This window comes from Arachis stenosperma, chromosome 3 (genome assembly GCF_014773155.1).
Source record: "Arachis stenosperma cultivar V10309 chromosome 3, arast.V10309.gnm1.PFL2, whole genome shotgun sequence".
Taxonomy (NCBI): Eukaryota; Viridiplantae; Streptophyta; class Magnoliopsida; order Fabales; family Fabaceae; genus Arachis; species Arachis stenosperma.
Genome location: NC_080379.1, coordinates 28,012,173 through 28,032,278, shown reverse-complemented (window position 1 = coordinate 28,032,278; position 20,106 = coordinate 28,012,173). Strand labels below are relative to the sequence as shown.

Here is a 20,106-nt window from a genome sequence, read left to right as displayed (position 1 = left end):
TATAGAATGTTAGCAACGAGGAAAAACAATGTATTTTAGTTTTGTCTGTTCTAACTCGATGACGATGAGCATGTGCGCCTCATATTTGATATCCACGGAAGAATCATGGCTGAACAAGTGATGGAGCTTTCTGCGAATGTTTGTGATGTTGGTGGTGGTGGTTTTGGCAGCACGAATTTCTTCCAGAATGACTCACTTCTTGCACCTCCATTCTTGCACTATGCTAGACCAGCGGTAGACATGGACGTGGACGGTGAGAAGTTCAATGAAGAGTATATTGCTGATAGCAACGAAAGTGGTTTTTCTGAAAATGATAACGAGGATGAGTTCGTACCAGAGACTCCAATTGGTGGATCAGTTCGATACCTTTTGCCTACTCCGCAGCCAGTTTCAGAGTTATAAGTTGTACCCAGCCACTCTGATACATTGGATTTGAACGTGATGCACGAGGTAACTCCATTTTTCAATATGGGTGCGGACGATTACAACATAGAAGGTAATTTGGAGTTTAGAGTTGGTTACAGATCTAGAAACAGAGAGGCAGTCATGCAAGGCGTGGAGAATTACAACATTCAAAAAAGTGTTGAGTACTGAGTTGTGGAGTTGGATCGGTTAAAGTACCATATACGTTGCAAGCAATTCACTGATGATTGTCTTTGGAGTCTTGGTATCGCCCTCTGACAAAATCTCAGATATTAGCAAGCCTTACTTTGTATTTGAATGCATTAGCTTATTTTGGTTAGAATTTTGACTGATGATGTTTGAATTCGTTAGGGAGGTATGTTAGAATTTCGACATGTTCACATATGCAACAATCAAATTGTCTCACTCCATGCAATAAAAAGTTTAATTACATAAATAGAAAGGACAAAAATCGTAAATGAAAATAGTTACCTCACTACTAGGGAAAACCTCAAAATCTATCTCTAAGGTGGACACCACTAAAGAAACCTATGGTATATCCACGAGACCAGGAGCGGAGTGCATCCAGCTATATCTGTCGTATCTCGATGCGCTGCATGGCATAAATAGTGGTACATTCATGCAAGCACTGCGGATCCCCAAGACAGACTACGGCACCTAGCGATGTCATCCAAAAGTGGCAACTATCTTATATGCACCTGATTGTTTGACTTGTCCGTCACCAGGTAATTCCTGATCAGCAACAAGATGTAACACCTTGTGTACTGACGGAGGGTGGCTGCATCTGCATTCGCTGGCATATGCCGGACTCAGTTTCGAAGCCATGTCATCTTGATACTAAACGACTCCTTCCTCTGGACACCCTACTGTTGAGCATGAGGAGGAATGGAACCTAGGAGCTCCTCTACGTACTCCCATGTCTGCTGGTACCAAATTTGGAAGTCACGCAAGCACTCATCCACTAGCTCTCCATGTGTGTGTAACCTAGGTGGTACGCAACGTCCTGCAGGGTGATGGTGCACTCACCCCATGGCAGGTGGAAAATATGGGTCTCTGGATGTCATCACTCCACGAATGCAGTTATCAGGGAGTTGTCAAACACGAAGTCCCTAAGCTGTATTGTGTCGCCAAACCCAGCCTCCCTCAGATAAGGGACAATGGTGTCCGGTGGTGCAAGAGTGTGTCCCACCCGCCTAAATAGTAGTAGGCGAAGCTTCTGTTAAAAAATGAAACCTTTTAATAGCAAATCTATTTCAATTGTAAAATCTTGGATTTCAAACTAAATTTTTTAACATATTTAAAATTAAAATTAAAAATATAAAATTCGACTAAAAAAAGTAAGATAGCTTAATAAACAATTAATGAATAAATTAAATTAAATTAATTAGTAAATTAACATTTACTAAAGATACATTCGACATCTAACAAATGTTAATAACTTGCCAAATAACCTATTTTATATTAGCAAAATATAATCTATTCTACCCATGTATAACAACACCAAATCTATATAAGTTCCCTAACTATAATCACATATGCTTATTTATTTAAAAGATAAAAACAACAATATTGACTTGGAAGTCGATTGCTCCCACGATGTGCCAAGTAGCATTTAGGTGGTTGATGTCATCGTCTCATGCATCTGCGCGTGCCATAACGTTGAAGTATCTCAAGAATATCAACAAAACATGGGACAAAGAGAGAAATGAAGGTTGATGGGTATAGATAGTGACACTAGAGGCACCGTGAATGAGTTACTTATATAGGCGCATCTAAGTCTTATCTCGTTTACAATGTAAATAAAATAAGTATGTGCTGGTCTCATTTATAGCCACGCATGAGATCATGTGTATAAACATGATATGTGTACTTGCTGACATGTCTTATCTCGTTTACAATGTAAATTATAAACGAGATATGCACATACGTGTAAACGAAATAAGACATGCTGCACAAATCGGTCAAAACGTTCCAAATAACCTATATCCATAAATAAAACATTTATTTTATTTATTTTAAAAAATTCCATGTTTAATCCATATAAAAAAAGATAAATGTTATTTACATACTAAAATTAGTCATTATGTATTTATGAATAAATACATGTGTAGTTTAATTTATTTTTAATATATATTTTGTATCCTAATTCTTATTCTACCTTGGTGGCGAATTTTGGTGTGACCCTGTTATGGTTGAAAAAGAAAAAGCCATGTTTTGCAACCATGAATCAACTTGTTCATTTCACAGCAACCATGAATCAACTTGTTCATTTCACAACCACTTTGGTTAGCAGAATATTATCTAATGCATGCAGTAACTATCATTGTGACCGTCTACTGTAGAACTCAATCTGGTCCCTCAAAACACAAAATTGAACCTATTAATGGTTAAACACAAATATTCTGTCAAAAGTTGAATCGTGCTAGTCATTAGCTACCTCAGTGGCGATTATTACACACAAATATTCTGTCAAAAGTTGATTCATGATTGTAAAACTCCAAACCCAAATTAAACATGTTTAAAACACAGTGACCAAATTGATTATTGAATAAAAGCTTAATCGTATCTTATCTAAAAAAATTCTAATACAAACGAGATGAAATCTATTAGATTTCAAAATTAATTTAATTCTCATTTTTTCGTAAAATTCAAACAAATTAATTAATTTAAAAATAAAATTAATTTTCCAAATTTCCGAAGTTTGAAACTAATCCCCCTGCTGTGATTTGGTAGATTTAAAGGAGCGCTAGGTGTCACCAAAATTATATATATATAAACTAAGTTGTGTTTTTTCAAAAAAGCATATTTATTTGCCTGTTTTCATACTTGTATGAACCTATAATTTTAACACAATCTTTCATTTCATTCAACTCGTTGATCAATGCTAGTATGCTAATGTTCCTGTTAGCATGAGATAACTAAACATTCCATTTTACCAAGGGTTTGGCAAAATACCCTATCTTAGGTTCATTTCCCTTTAGATTTTGATAAAGATCAAAACTTTTATCCGGTAATCTATATCATTTATAACATACATGATTTAGGAGATACAATAAAATAAAATAAATTGGATTTCTATCTCCTACATATGCAAACAAAAGAATTAAAAGAAACTGGAGTCCCCTAGCAATAAATCAAGCATGTTTTCAGGAGTTAGAAGAGTTGTTCCACCAACAAGCAATTCTATGTCAGGTCTTCCGCTTTCAGCCAATGCCTCTTGAGCTTCACGAACCTTTGTGACAGAAAAGTAATTGATAGTATTATATTACTAATCCATGCCAACAAGGAGAAAGTTTTAAATAAAATGTTAAATACAGCAAACCAATGAAAATGTGGAAAATAAAAGGATTTGGATCCTCTTATGTTCAAAATGGCCATAACAAGATTATGTTTACATCCTGACCATTGATTGTTTATCGATGGTGGAGATGTGAACAGAACATTATTATGTTCATTTCAAAGATGAGAGAATCTAAATTCACATAAAAAAACCAGTCAGTTCAGAATATGGTATTTCATTTTACTACCATATTAAAAAGTGACCATCTTTTTTATTCACTACAAAAAGACAATAATAATAAACAGATCAGACCAGGGCAGTCTAGAAATTCACCTCGACTCCATTAATGCCCCCAATAACAAACACCAAAATGACATTTTCATCAGCAAGACTTGGTTTTGCCTGAAGTATTGTATTTAGCAGAACAATAAAGGTGGAAAGAATGAAAAATTAGATATAGAATATTTGAAGAACTGAACTACTAAAGCAAGAGTCATGCAAAAAGGGTAAGAAACACTAATCACCTGACCAAGGCCAAATCTGCCAAACCCGCTTTTGAACAGACGACCTACAGTGGAAGAATGATATTCTAACCCTGGCACGTCATACTTGCCTAGCACCCTTGTTAGTAGCTTATAAAGTAATCCTTTCCCCATATAGGAATCCTCACTGAAATTGCCTTCCATGGTCAATGATCCATCCCTAAGTGGTATATTCTTTCTTTTCAGATTGGATAACTTATGAAGAAATTTGAACAAGTTATCCACCCTGTCGCGCAACTCCAACTTAAGTTGCACGTCACCATACGCTTGTTCATTTTTGCTGTCATCCTCAACATCTTCATCCCCCCATTCCCCCCACTGCTCATCATCAAAATCATCGATGTCTAGTTTTTCAGTATCTTTCTCCGATTTTGACTTGCATACATTTTTCTCAAGCTCTTCCCTTATCCCATCTAGAAACTTGAGATTTGCAACTGATGGATTTTCAAGAAGGGCATCTACAACAGCATCTTTTAACAAGCGTTCCTCCTGCCAAGAAAATGGGCCTTCAGAACTAGATGATGGAAAATTTTCACCGGCCAATATATATCCAACAATCATCAACAGAATAGCATCTTGCAAAGAAAGTAACCCTTTTGACATCTCACTTTTCCCTTTATTTACTTGAGATCCCAACAGAGCACTCTTATTGATGAGATCACCAATTTGAGCAGCAAGACTTTGACTGGTTTCCCCTGAACTCACACTCAGAATCTTCTCTGCACTGCTAAATGCATCCCACTTGGTACAATTTGTTTCTCCAAGTGCAAACAATGTGGCTGAAGCAATTTGGATAATTGCTTTATTCTTCAGCAAAGATGATTGGCTCCCAGTCAATGCTTTGATCATAGCTTGTAGCTCAGGTTTTGTAACAAAACCAGCACGGGATTTCACATTTACAGTAATGTTTTCCCTGCGCAGAGTTTCTTGTAGCCATTTCTTTACTAGTAAGCCCCCATCTTTTGTTCTTCTATCCAGTATAGCTTCCAAGAATGGGGTTCCACGGAAAGTTTCAGAGGAAACAAAAGATCCAATGAGTATTTCTGCACTAGAGTGACTCTCTTTTTCATGAATTTTCTGACCAAGATTAATCAAACCTGTAACCTGAGAATCAGAATCACCAGAGTTCCAACCACATAGAAAAGCTTCAACACTTTCTAAAAGCCGAAAGTTGTTTATTTGCCAATCTTCATCATTAAGGATCTTTGTAAGTGGTATCTGAGCATCTAAAGGAGCACGTTGCAGGTACGAAGAACCAAGTTTGAGCTGGAGCCCTGAACCTTTACCTTGGGTATTGGAAATTCGATTCCTTCGGGGCAAAGAAGAGAACATACGGTCAAATAGTGAGTCACCATGACAGCAAGGAGTAAGGAGATCAAGTGTGCGATCAATGAGTAACAGTCCTGCTGACCGTTTACGGCGGCCTACATCGTAAAGACTTGACATGTCAGTCAAAATTTTTCCAACAGTTTTTGACATATCCCCAAGCGAGAAAATTTCCATTTTCAAGTCCATCTACATCATAAACAAAAGAAACAGCCAATGTAACATATTAGAGGAGGAATTTAATAATAATAATAATAATAATAATAATAATAATAAACAAAACAAAACCAAACCAGAGGTAGTCATCGAGGAGAGAGTTACCAACATTCTTAATAATACAAAAGCAATGGCAAAAGCAGCCTTCTCTCATTTAATAGGGTTAATTACAATGATCAAACAACATTGTATTATTAAAAACCAAATGTTTGAAATGGCCATTAAGAGCAAGGTATATTACATATTTACATAGGCAACATACATAGTAATTAAAATTTATTTTAATATTTTTTATTATTTTATTTTATTTACATACTTTTTAAATGGATCTATAGGTACCCCAGTAAGATGGTAGGATGCTGGCATGCAACAGATCTATCACTCATGATGTACAAGATTGTAATAGGGACAGAACTCAGGGTGAAGCATATAATATAAGAATCCAGTGAATAGAAAAAGAAATGCAGAAATCAAGTCACCAGAGGTAGGCAAACATTTCAGCAAAAGTGTGAGCCACTATTTACCTTGGCCGCCAAATGGTAGAGAAAGTGTGCTGTGAGAGTTGCACCTGGAGGCACATCATCTGTATCAGAAAGCATACCAGTACTTAAGGGAGGAAAACCAGGACCAACGGAATCCTCATGCTCAGATGATAAGTGTGCTTCAGCCACCAATCCTTCTGAAGGTAGAACAAATACTCTTGGTGATAAGGGACATAAAATCATTGGAAAATGATGAACAGAAACATCCAATTTAAACACTGCATCTTCAGTGGAGTCCAATGGAGTCTGTTCCAAAAAATCTCTTCCACTTGAACTAGCTTCAAGATGAGGAACATCCTCTCCACTGGGAGAAAGTTTTGAACGTCCTCCGTCTTCAAATTTAATCTTTGCCTGGACTTTACTACCAAACTGCCTAGGTTTTGCCCCAGATTTCTTATTTAGTTCGTCATAATCTTGAACCAATAAGGATTCATATTCACGATAGGCATCTGGTCCCAGAGGTGAATCCGGAAACACCGAATGAGCTGCCTGCATTTTAACTATTATTAAAACATCTTTACCAAGCGAAAGAGAAAAAAGGTCCTGGAACAAAATAAATGTAATATTGCTATCCAAAAGGTCCTGGAACAAAATAAATGTAACATTGCAATCCAAGTGTCATATTTAGGCACAAGATTAAGAATAAGATAATTTCACCGTGATGCTGATAATTTGAAGGACTTAGGGCCAAGTTAAAAATACTACCAAAAACTTCTTCCTATTTTGTAACAAAAGTTTAGTCACTTGGAATATCAGGATTAAAGCAACATATTAAATAAATCACCAAGCTCCATTCTAAGTTGCACAAAACCTCTTTCTGACAAAATAGTATGATTCATCCAGAAAAATCATTACAAGATTACGTAGGAAGGCTTCTAAATAGAATGCAGTAAACTATCATGTTATAAAGAACAAAGAAAGGGGGAGAAATATTCACACCCAGTGAGGAAGCTTTTTCCCAATATATAGGTAAGAGTAAGTCCAATAATGAATTTATAAACATGGAAAGTACAAAGATAACAGTCAAGAGCAGTAATTATGAATAAGCACCTCTGAGATAGATGTAAATATAACGCAGTGACGAACAACTTGATGTGCACTCAGGCAACGTAAAATATACCGATGTGCATCACTTAATAGGCGTGATGTAATAACCACAAATTTCCCCGCAGGATTAGAATGTGAGTTCCAATCAGCCACCTATACAACGAACCATAAATTAAAGTTGATTATAATTGATGAGGAGTTGCTACAATTATACAAGGTACAAATATTTTTTGCACCGCATTAATCTGAGCTAGTGGATGAAATTGAGAAACGTATATTAATACACATCATGATCAAGGCAACAAGACACCAGAATTCATATAGCACCAAGACTTGGAATTGGTATCTCTGCTTGAAGGGATAAGGCTATATATATATATCCCTCTCCAAACCTGACCACAACTGGAAGCCTTGCGCACTAGGCTGCCATTTTTAAAGGATGGAAAGGTTTAGGGATCAAATCCTATGACATCATTATATAAAATGTTAAAATATTCAATTCTCTATATTGAAATGTTCAACAATTCAAACAAGATTTAAATGAATTTCCAGATCCCAAAAGGACACCGTCCATTTTCTGCAGGAGTTACATTTTTGACAAATGACAATACAGCATTATGTAGTCCAACCTGGTGAGTATTTGTTACCTTTTGTTACATAAGGCCAAAAGGAAGTAGAGGTTTTAATTTATTTGATAATTTCAATTCCCAATATCAAAAACTAAAAACAAAATTCTGAACCTAACATACACTGACCATTACCAGTAAGTCAGTTACAAATGTTAGTGACTTGCTTGTTTTTTATTGAAACCATATATCTTCCCTCAATTAATTGTTACTAAAAGTCTGTAACAAGTTTAGGTATGGAAATAATGAACTATAAGATTTGCCATCAGCCAGTAAATCTTCAATTTTATTTTTTTTTTATAGATATATACTTTTTTTTATTTTAAAAAAAAAAAAAACAAGACTAGGTCCAGGTTTGATCCTCACTAAACACACTCCTTGGAGATTGAAGAGCCTTAATTCTAACTAGGCTCCGAATTGGATTAATTGGTCACCGCGGGTGTTGCCAACCAAAAAAAGGACTACATTTTCTGCCCTTTCAATGATTAATCAAATGTGAAGCAGCCTACTGTAAGTCCACAGAGTAAAGACAATGTTGATAAAATATGAAACTACTACATACCGCATCAAGTACTGACATACTTTCCAAACTGCAAATAGCTTGTGCTCCAAGATCAAGAAGTATAGGATATGCCCCTATAAACTGGAAACTCTCTGTAGAACCAGCATCTAAATAAACAATAGCATCTTCCACATGCTCTGATATCTGAAAATAAACACGTATTGCAAGACAAAGCCAAAGTCATGGGTGCAGCCCAAGATGCATAAATGCAATTATATTGGTGCACACTAGGTCCATGTACCGATCATTTTATTTCATGCTAACAAAAAGGAAAATGAAAATTAGTTATATGATAACTCCATCACAAAGATAGGTCTAGAAGGTTTTACAGGAGGTTCAAAATAAGTTTTAGAAAACAAAAGGGTATCATCTGTATGCAGTCATCAAGTTACAACATATGCCAACAAGACCAAGCTAATTACAACAAAACATACCTTATCACTTTAAACCAAACAAAAATGCATGTGTGTTAATTGTGAGTTCCTAAAAATGGTATTCAACTTAAATATTTGTGAATAAAGGTGGTTAAAAGGCAACAATTGATGAAATTGGTTGAAAAACACAAAAGCAAGGGCTCTATCAACAACATGAAATGGATATAACGATAAGAATTCATTGAATCTGTTCAAACATCTAGATTCCGTAATAAAAATAGCAGCCTGCTTGAGACTTTCAGTCCATAGCAATTTTCTCCTCTTTTATTTAGTTTTGCTATTGACGACCACATCGTCTGTGACCAAAATGTTCCAGTAAGAAACAATATTGAATAACAACAAAAATTATCATGAAAAGTGATTTCAAGGCTAATGCAATTTCAGCAGCTTGATACAAGAAATATAGATTTCAATGAAATATAACCTAAAAATTAAATATAAAATGAGTTTTGCAACAACGTTTTGCCTTATTGGATTATAGATTATTCCATTAACACTCAAAGGTAAAGTGTCTCAGCTCTGATCGTAGCTCTGCATAAAAAAATAAGTTCTTAGGACACTAAGACCGTTCAAAATCACATCAAAATTGAAAAAAAATAATAAAATAAAATCCTTCTAAAAGCAAAAAGTTTTTAAGTTCTTGAAATTCAGAAGTGGACTAATTAAAAATCAAATTCACAAAATGACCAAGCAATAACAGGAAAATATAAAGATTAATTAACCTGTTTGAGGGAATCGGTGCAAGAAATGATAACATCAACCAAAGCCATTGTCTTCTCTTTTTCCCGATTCAGTAGAATACGCGTGTCATTTCCTTCAGATGGAGAACACAAGGCCCGAACATTCAGAGCGTTATGAATTTTGTTAAGATTAGTATTCCATAAGCACCAAACTATTGGTTAGCATTTCGAAGAGGAAACGGATCAGTACGTTGAGACTTTAGAGAGCGACTGAAATTGCAAATGAGAAATTGAGATCTTAATCTTAATCTCAAATTGCAAAGGGACAGGCACGTAACTAGGTCGAACATACCAGGAGCTGTTCTTGAGATTCGCAACCCAAAGAAGTATTCCCTCGCAGTGACTCTGAAAAAGAAATCCACCAAACAGCAAGTCTTCGTTCCTAAAGGAGTATATCGATGTGCTCAAGAACTGAGAACCAAGGTTCTGAAAACCGGACCAGTCATCGAACCACTCTAGTCACTGGTTCACTAATTTATTGGTCCAACCGGTCTAACCGTAGTTCAACCGGGAAAACCGTTCCATAATAAAATAACAAATAAATTATAAATAAACATCCTAAAAGATCTTTCAAATTTAAAACCCTACATAAAATATCACCAACTAAATGTAATTAATCATAAAAAATATGCAAAAACTTGCTGCAAATTTGTTGACAATTAACATAATTAGACTTCCATTAAAAGTAGCTGGATTGAATTGCAGTGCACAAGTTAAAGATAAAGAATATTGCCTTAATGTAGTGAGTCAAAAAGTAAAACAAAACAAGCCCTTTTAATTCTTTTACACTTGTAGGCTTCAATATAACCAAAACAGGCCCTGCTTTTGTCTGAATTGTACAAGATATGCCCATAAAGCTGTTATGACTTATGATAAGGAAGCAAATTGATGAGGGGAAAAGATCAGCAATATAAAGACTTACATAGATCATATTCTGGTTGTATCTATATTGTAAGTTGTATAAGACTGAAGGTTCGTTTAAATAACTAAGTTGCATGAGGTCATCCACTCCATCAAGAATATCAGGATTTGTTGATATTAAGCTTTCATCGTGCATTAAAACCTATAATTTACAAGGTTAAATATTGAAGTTAGTTAATCAGACCAAAAAAGAGCATTTCCCAGTTGTCTCACTGAGTCAACTAGATGGAACAAAATCACTGTGTACTGTCGTAATTCTAGATCATATCTTACTTTCCCATCAGGCTGTGAAACAACAGACTCAGTTCCAGAAGATGTTATTATCTTCACCAGCTCCCAATTCCCATTTGAAAGTTGAAGCCAACACTGAACCTTCTGAAATAACGAACTTCAGAAGTAAGGGAAAGAAATAGAAAATTCTAAACTATCCATGTGTTACTAATAATGAGAACAGAAAAACTCAATCTCTTGAACTCAATAGTTACATCAGTTATCCAACTAAATAATTGCATCACAGTTACCATAACTGATTTCAAAGCCTAGAAGCAAAGTGAAATTAAAACCATGAAGCATATAATAAATCAAAAGATCACCAATTGCAAATTTTTTATAAGAACAGAAGTTAGAACAATGAAAAATGAAGAAAGATTAACAGTTTTCAACCCAATTTTAACAAAGCTCATCACAATGATTAACAACAACAAAAAGCACTGAAGGAACAGTGAATCAGTAACATAGGCAGTGCAAATTCAAGAAACTTTAATAAAATTTAACTACAGAAACAGACAGTAAAGCAGTAATAGAGTTATCAATTTAAAATTTATCATCAAATACAATCAGTGAGCAAAGCCAATCAACCAAACACTGACTGAGCATTCTGTTCTGATTCTGTGACTGGGAAGCAACAAATTCAAGTTACAGCAACAAATTTAACAAATCCTAGTTCAGTCACGATTTGCAGCAACATTTAGATCAGCAACAAGGCAAATTTATTGATTAGCAATTCAGCAACATGCAAAAATACAGGGAGAAGGGAAATCTGAAAAAGAGAGAACAGGGAAGCGATGGTGCAGGGACTCACCAACGGTCGACGGCGAGTCGGCGACCACCCACGGAAGGCGACGAAGCAAGAGACAACCCCACGAGTTGCTCCTGCCGCCGGCGACGAGACAGACGAACCACGAGATGCTAGCAGTGTGACTGAGACGAGACTCGAGTGAGACTGAGAGGCAACCAACACGCACAGCTCGAGCACTCACTGGCGAAGGGAGGCGCGAGCAGCCGAGCACAGAGGAGAGAGGCGAGACGCGAGCAAACGACGCAGAGGATCCAGCGAGAGGACCGATAGCACGAAGACGGAAGTTCTTGAGTGCGACGGACGGCGGCAGCAGTCTCTCACTCCGACAGACGGCGACAACGATTGGTGGTGGCTAGGGTTTGCTTTCTTTGGTGGAGGTGGAGGTGGAGGAAGAGAGAAGGGGGAGGGGAGGGGATAACGCGTGCAATCCTCTATTTTTCCCTCTTTCAAGGAAGGAAACCACGTCGTTTTCTATAAACCGGCCGGGTTCAACGGTTCGTCTCCAATTCTTAAAATAGTGGTTTTTATTAATAAACTGAACCACTTCGGTTTGTAGTGACACTGATTTGACCGGCTGGTCTGATCTGATTTTCAGAATCATGCTGAGAACACGAAAGGAAACTACGTCGTTTTTTATAAACCGGCCGAGTTCAACGGTTCGTCTCCAACTCTTAAAATAGTGGTTTTTATTAATAAACCGAACCGCTAAAACTTGGTTTGCAGTGAAACTGATTTGACCGGCTGGTCTGATCTAGTTTTCAGAATCATGTTGAGAACACACGTTGCTGGAAAAATAAGGAAAATGGAGTTCAATTCAATAACGTAAACCAGAAATATCAATATCTCCAAGGTCGAAATCAAATTTTGAAAATTTAAAAGTTTAATTGCATTGCCTTTTTGACAATTTCCAAAATTTAATTCGATTTTTATTAATAATTTTCTTTTATAAAAAATTACAATAATAATAGATATTGACTTTTATAATATTTTTTTAATTTATCCTATCTTCTAAAAAAAATAACCCGTACATTTTAAAATTATTTGTAAACCTCAAAGAATTTAGGAATAAAAAATTTAAAAAAAAAATAATAAATGAAGGTAAAAAATAAAAAAGGGTAAATCACATATTTAAATAAATTAGGTTTTAAAATGATTCAAATGCAACAATTAAAGATTGGATACATTTCAATTTCGATTAAAGTATCAAAACTGATCATAAAAGATTATGACACTGATAAATCTAACTATAGAATAATTAAAACTGCCTTATAACCATAAAAGATAGGCTTAGTAGACAAAACTACGAAAATCCTAAAAACTATCAACAATTTGTGTTTGTTTTCTGATAATAGAACAAGACAAGACACTGAGAACAAGACATAAATGATATAGATATGAAATTTTGTGTTCTTGTATTTTGTTTGGTGATAAACTAGAATAAATTATAAAAATCTAATTTATTCTCATTTTTTTCATTCAAAATAAATTTGAGACGAAAAATATAATAATAAAAAATATAATTATGAAAAATTAACAAGAATAATGAAAGAAAAAATAAAAAATAAGTTGTGTCTTTTGTTAGTGTCTCTGTGTCCTTCCTGTCAGGATTGAACACAAAATACACTAATTCAGTGTCTGAACATATTGTTTCTATCCATGTTTCCTAGCTCTGTCCAACATAATTTTATGTCTCTGTGTCCACATTTCAATGTCCTGTTTCTATGAACAAATGCAGGCTAAATTACTCCTCTAACTTAACCTAATTACTCTTAAACTCTAAGAGTATTCATTCTCATTCCTATTTCAAATTTTCTTTCCACTCTCTTCATTTGAGTTTTTTCTTACTCTTTTCAACCACATAATAACATTCTTTCATGTTGTTTCTTCTTACTTTACTAACCTTAATATTCTAAATAATTTTTTAACTATCTTTATATATGTCACTCACCTACTAGTACTATTACTACTCACATTTTTTTATTGTTTTGAATAACAAATTTGACTATATAATGATGATACAATAACAAATTTGATAATTGTTTTAAATCTTGAAATTTTTAGATAACTACTGTAATGTCATATTATTCTTCTAAGAGTAATTCAAGAATAAGAGAGAAAGGGAACGTGTTTACTCTTTTAAACTGTAATGCTCTTTTCAAAATTATACCAAAAGAAAGAAAGGAAAAAAAATACTTTTTATGGATATAAATCAAGTTTTTAATAGAATCATGATGAGAACACATGCTGAAAAATGGAGTTCAATTCAATAACGTAAACCGGAAATATCAATATCTCCAAGGATCGAAATCAAATTTTAAAATTTTAAAGGTTTAATTGCACATGCTTTTTGGCAATTTTCAAAATTAATTAGATTTTTATTAATAGTTTTTTCAAAAAAATTACAATAATATTAGATATTCACTTTTATAATATTTTTGTAATTTATCCTATCTTCTAAAAAAAATAACCCGTGAATTTTAAAATTGTTTGTGAACCTCACAGAATTTAGGAATAAAAAATAAAAAAAATTTAAAAAAAGGTAAAGAAAAAATAAAAAAGGGTAAATCACATATTTAAATAAATTAGGTTTTAAAATAATCCAAATATAACTATTAAAGATTGGTTACATTTCAGTTTTGAATAAAGTATCAAAATTGATCATAAAAGATTATGACGCTCATAAATTTAACTATAAAATAATTAAAACTAATTTGTAACTATAAAGGATAGGCTCAGTGGACAAAATTACTAAAATCTTAAAAATTATCAACGATCTCTAAATTACTCCTCTAACTTAACCTAATTACTCTTAAACTCTAACCATATCCAATCTCATTTCTATTTCAAATTTTCTTCCTTTCTTACACCAGTTCTCCATTTTGGCATTTTCATTCCGAATTCTCAGTCTCTTCTTTTGAATTTCTTCTTACTCTTTTTAACCACACAATAACATTCTTCTATTGTTGTTTTTTCTTACTTTACTAACCTTAATATTCTAAATAATTTTTTAACTATCTTTATATATCTCATTCACCTACTAGTACTATTACTACTTACATTTTTTATTATTTTAAATAACAAATTTGACTATACAATGATGATACAATAACAAATTTGATAGTTGTTTTGAATCTTGAAATTTTTAGATAACTACTGTATGTAATGTCATGTTGTTCTTCAAGAGTAATTCAAAAATAAGGGAGAAGGGAGCGTGTTTACTCTTTTAAACTGTAATGCTCTTTTCAAAATTATACCAAAAAAAAAGGAAAAAATATTTTTATAGATCTATGTAATCAAGTTTTTAATAGAAAACACAATTCTATTAAAATGTGAATTAAATAAAATAAAAGGGAGAAACATTTATAACAAAATCACATAAAACTGAAAAAGATAAAAATTCGTGTTTAATACTATTAATATCAATACTATTTTTCCTTATATTTTACTTATTTCTATGTTATTTCTTTACAATTCTATTTTTTCATATTGTTGGTTTGTGGACCTTTATTTTATTAGAATACTATTTTTTTTGAGCTTGGAAGAATAGTATTGGTATTAAGCAAAATATAAATTTAGAAGGATTAGAAAAATATATAATTTGTTTTATCTTTTTATTAATAGTAAATCAAGAACACAAAAAATTATAAATAATTTGAATTTATCACTTCAGAGACAAATGATAAATGATTCGATTACAAATGAAATTACTGTGCAAAATTTTGAGATGGATGATAAAATGAAAGAAAGGATATTCTTTAATGAGATAATAAAAGAGGTAGTTAATATGTGAATTCTGAGGGCTTGGAAGAGCAAGAATTTCAAGCAATCTTTAATGGAATGATTTTTCATATAAGTGGATGAAGTATATCGAATAAATGATATTAAAAATATTGTCAGGGTTGATTTTTTGAATATAAGTGCTCATGAGATAGAATGTTTTCATTTTCCTAATCTTTGGATAGTATTTGATTTCTATAACCATTATACAAAATCTGCTGGTTTTGGTGTTAGAAAGAGTAAGACTTAAAAAAACAGCAAAAAAAATATGTATTTGTGTGCTCTCATGAGGAATTTAAACAAAAGAAATATTATAATATAAAAAATAGAAAAAGGAAGCCAAAATCTAAGACCGTTGTGGTTGCCTAGCTAAGTTTGTAGTTTGTTTTATAGTTTATATTAGAAGATGGTATGTGGCTTTATTTGTTGTGTCGCACAATCATAATTGCTTTGATCCTAGGTTAATTGGTTGATTTCATAAAGCATTTTAGCGATATCTTATCTACTTGTGATATAAGGAGGTTGAAATTGACTATATTTTCATATTTGGTTTTCTGGTACCTAAAATAGCATTAGAATCTCTAAAAAGATTTGCATCAAATGTCTATACAAGAGAGATATTTTTTATTTTGGCAAATGCTTGTTAGGGCTATAAGAATGAAAGTTGTGCAAGATGTGGCATTTGAGTCCTTTGTTCTTTACACAATATCAAAATATAGAAGTCTATGGGAGGTTTGTTGACAACGAAATGACGAAATTCAGTTGTTCATGCTTAAGGACAGAATCTTTTAAAATTTTGTGTGAGCATATAGTTTATGTACTGGTATTTTTTAACATTTTTGAGCTGCCAAAATCTCTTGTATTAACAAGGTAGTTGAAAAATAATAAGACAAGCACTTTTGATTCAAGTGGCATTACTTGGGACTCTATAATATTGAGTTAATATAGAAACTTGGTGGATTGGTATTGATAATTGTCCTATATAGACAGGAGAGATTCCACTTTATTCGAAACACTGTTATGAGCCTAATCAAAGATTTTAAGATTGAGGATGAATAAGAAAAGTAAATTGGTACTGAAATTGATAGTTTAAATGGCATTTTTTTTTCAAAATTCTCAAAATTGTTGCATGGAAAGGCACAATAAAATATCTTATCCATTGACAAAGGATAGTCACCAAATCAATGCTAATTGTGAAACTTCTCATGGCATTATGAGAACTTTTTGAGGAAGACTTGTGTAGCATCCTGATTTTTTTTAACTAAATGACATTTTAGTTTTCAATGATTAATTTTATTTTGTCCTTTCTAAGCCTTGTAAATAAAATAAATGATAATATAATTTTATTATTATATTATATTATATTATATTATATTATTTATTTATTTTATATGGCATAGTTATAATAAGGTTTATATAATAATATTATTTTTTTTATTATCCTTATCGAGTTCAATATCCGCCGATATAAATAAATATCGGTATTCTTTGATGGATTTAGAGTTGCTAATGCTCTATTATATACCTTTTATCATTAAGTTACTAATGTCATTTATATTAGTAACTCATATATATTTAACCCTATATATATATTATTACTTGTATTTTAATATACCCAATTTTTACAATTATCTGTTTAAAAAATTTATAACTTGAATCGCTGACTCATCAACTTAAAGAAGTAACATCCAACCCCCCTTGTAACACCTAACCCCCTTATTCATTAATTATCATCATCAACATCTCACCTTCTCTCATTAACCGAAGCCATAAGGAAAAAAAAGAAAGAAAAACAAACCGTGGGTGAGAGAGAGAAACTGTGAAATCTTCGAGCTTCCAACCTCGATTTCTTGAAATCCAAAATTCCAATAAAAAAATCTAAACTGATTAAAGTGTTCCTATCTTCCTCTTTTTCACGTTGACGTCACTTTTGTTTGGTAGAAGTCGACGGAGAAATCGATGTTCCCCTTGCATGTCTCGGCCGAATTGAAGAGTTGAAGGGAGTAGCCGATTTTTGACGTTTTCGTCTTCAATTTCTCATTCAGGAGCTTTCTCTAGAGTTTCGGTTATTGTGATTTCGTATAAAGGTAGAGTTTAGTCATTTTCACCGATTAAATGTTAATGTGATATGTGATAAGTGAATGTTAGTTTAATTGATTATTGTTTGAGTTTGAATTGAGCTATATTGAATTTTGTTGATATATTATTGTTATATTGAGATTATGGTTTGGGCTTGATGGATACAGACCAGAACCAAAGAGTTTTAAGTGAATTTTGGGGCTGGTTTATGCAAAATTATTGAAAAAAATTGATGAGAATTGATGGCCAAGAGATTAACTAAAAAATGGTGAAAAATCGGTAACTGTAAAACTCGAAAACGGATTAAAAATTATATATATTTTCAAATAAATTTTAATAAAGAATTTTTGGGTTTTAAGAGTTGTATTTGTCACCAACATAACATTATTATTTTGAGAATGAAATTATATTTTGATAAAAGTTGAGATTGATTTTGTAAAGATATAAGTTTCAGAGTATTTTTAGTAAAAAATAAGAGTTTAGAAATTAACAGATATTTCATAAAAATTATGAGTTACTTTTATAAATATTAAAATATGTGAGATTTAATTAATATTTTTCTAAAAATATTGGGACAAAAATAAATACTTACAAGCTTGGAATTTAAAATATAATTTCTAAAAGTATAAGACTAAAGCTTTAATAAAGTTAGTTTTGTATAAAAAATAGAAATATTAAACATTAATACTTCTTAATTATTATTATAATTATGCATATTTAATTAGTATATTTTTGTTAAATTCATTACTTTATTTTTATTTAATAAGAAAGAAAAGTAAAGTAATACGACTTTCTAAAAGTATTAAAAATATAGAGTATTATTAAAGAGTTTTATGATTCTCCTTTCACAAAACATTTAGGGAAAAGCGAGAGAATAATGCGAACATGATTAGATATTTTGAGATTTATAAAGTAAAAGATTGAAGAAAGAAAAAGAAAGAAAAAAAAACAAAGAAAATAAAGAAGTGACAAGGTTCTGAATAGAAGTGTGAACTAAAGATGTGTAACCAAAAAGGGTAATTGATGGCGAATAATGAAAAAGATTATGTGAGAATCTGCTGTAGAAAGGCAGTCAGATTGATGATGGTGCGACCACTAAGACTTATTTTCAGAAACCTTCGGCCTAGGACCGCAGCCTGTGACGATAGGGAATGTTCATAGAGATTTTGTTATACATACTTTCAGCTTGAGACCGCAGCCTGTGACGATAGGGGGTGTTCACAGAGGTATGTCAGCCATACGTTCGCGAGGAAAAGCCACCATGTATTGACAGGAGGTGTGTACAAGGGGTATGCCAACTGGAAAGTCATATTCGGATATGATTACCGGATATTGTCGGGAGCGGGTGTGTAACCGACAAATGAGCTTATTATTTGCACTAGGAATAGACATGCATCATAATTGTTTGCGCATTGATAAAGAAGATTATGCCGGTTCGGAAATTTAGACAAAACAAATCCATTGATAGCATAGTCCAAACTAGGGGTGGCAAGCGGGAAAGCCTGCCCCGCCTTGCCAGAAGCACTTTGGCGGGCTGGCTCGCCCCGCCCCACCTAGTGAGGCGGTCCTAGAATCCCACCCCGCCCGCCTAACTGCAGGCTGGCGGGCTAAGCCCGCCAAAACTCCTCTTTTTTTTTTTACTAATAACTACTAAATAATATATTTAATTTTACAATCATATTAATAAATTTATAATTTCTAAAGACATAAAAAATTATATTTTTTATATTCATAAACATTAAAATCTTTGTAATTATAAATATCTAATAAACATAATTATAAACCAAGTTTTCATCCAAAACATAAGTATAAATATTCTCTCCAAAGCAAAATAAACATAATTTAAAACATAATTATAAATATTGTCTTCAAAGTAATATAAACATAATCCAAACCACTCAATTTTTATCTTCATACTCTTGTAAGTTAGGTTGAGGAAAGTTAGGTTTTGACAAAAAAAATTGTAAAAAAACACCCTCACTAAAAAAACACTAAGCCCAGCGAGAAAAGCCCGCCCCGCTCCGCCAAAGCCCGCGGTTTAAGCGGTGCGGGTTAGGCGGACTTTTGCTATTTGGTGGTCCCAATTTTCCAACCCGGCTCGCCTTTTTTGGCGGGTTACGCGAGCCGGCTCGGCGGGTTTAGGCACGTTTGCCACCCCTAGTCCAAACCGACAATCGATCATCTCAATCAAAGTTTAAATAAAAGATTGTCACAATCTAAAACAAATATAAACCGGGAGTTTGAAGTCCCGGGTCGTCTTCCCAAGGAACTAGTGACCACAAGTGCACAAGTTTGATTGTGAAATCGAGGGTTCAATAATGAAGCAAACAATTAAAGGAATTAAAGAACAAACAAAATTGCAATTAATGAACTAATAAATGAATTAAAGAACTATTAATATAACAAGAACAAGTAAAGCTCAAAATGATTGGATTGTGGTTCAAAACATAAATAGAACCTTGGCTTGGGTTGAGTTAGGGAATTCCTTCCTTATCATAATCACAACTATGGTA

General features: G+C 33.1%; 1 protein-coding gene across 6 annotated transcripts; it reads right to left on the bottom strand.

The window, feature by feature from the left end:
- Positions 1 to 3,240: 3,240 nt before the first annotated feature.
- Positions 3,241 to 12,157, bottom strand: LOC130968960 (sec1 family domain-containing protein MIP3-like). 6 transcript variants are annotated; one of them, XM_057894487.1, is made up of 11 exons: positions 11,741 to 12,157; positions 10,933 to 11,034; positions 10,661 to 10,801; positions 10,031 to 10,230; positions 9,721 to 9,948; positions 8,565 to 8,708; positions 7,380 to 7,529; positions 6,312 to 6,818; positions 4,228 to 5,760; positions 4,037 to 4,105; positions 3,241 to 3,655 (listed from the first exon to the last, which is right to left on the bottom strand). In XM_057894487.1, exons 5-11 carry the CDS (start codon positions 9,766 to 9,768, stop codon positions 3,527 to 3,529), a joined length of 2,580 nt encoding a protein of 859 aa, XP_057750470.1. In that variant the 5' UTR covers positions 9,769 to 9,948; positions 10,031 to 10,230; positions 10,661 to 10,801; positions 10,933 to 11,034; positions 11,741 to 12,157; the 3' UTR covers positions 3,241 to 3,526. The 6 variants fall into 6 exon arrangements, with proteins under 6 accessions (XP_057750470.1, XP_057750471.1, XP_057750472.1 ...); XM_057894488.1 differs by having other exon boundaries at positions 9,721 to 9,812; XM_057894489.1 differs by having other exon boundaries at positions 10,031 to 10,120.
- Between the last annotated feature and the right edge of the window lie 7,949 nt (positions 12,158 to 20,106).

Bases quoted from the DNA above. Each gene is read 5' to 3' on its own strand.
- LOC130968960 (XM_057894487.1), bottom strand. From the start codon at position 9,768: ATGGCTTTGGTTGATGTTATCATTTCTTGCACCGATTCCCTCAAACAG. The intron at 5,761-6,311 runs GTAAATAGTGGC...TTTATGATGTAG, and splicing joins TCTACCATTTGGCGGCCAAG to ATGGACTTGAAAATGGAAAT. The intron at 3,656-4,036 runs GTGAATTTCTAG...TCTGTCACAAAG, and splicing joins GGGGCATTAATGGAGTCGAG to GTTCGTGAAGCTCAAGAGGC.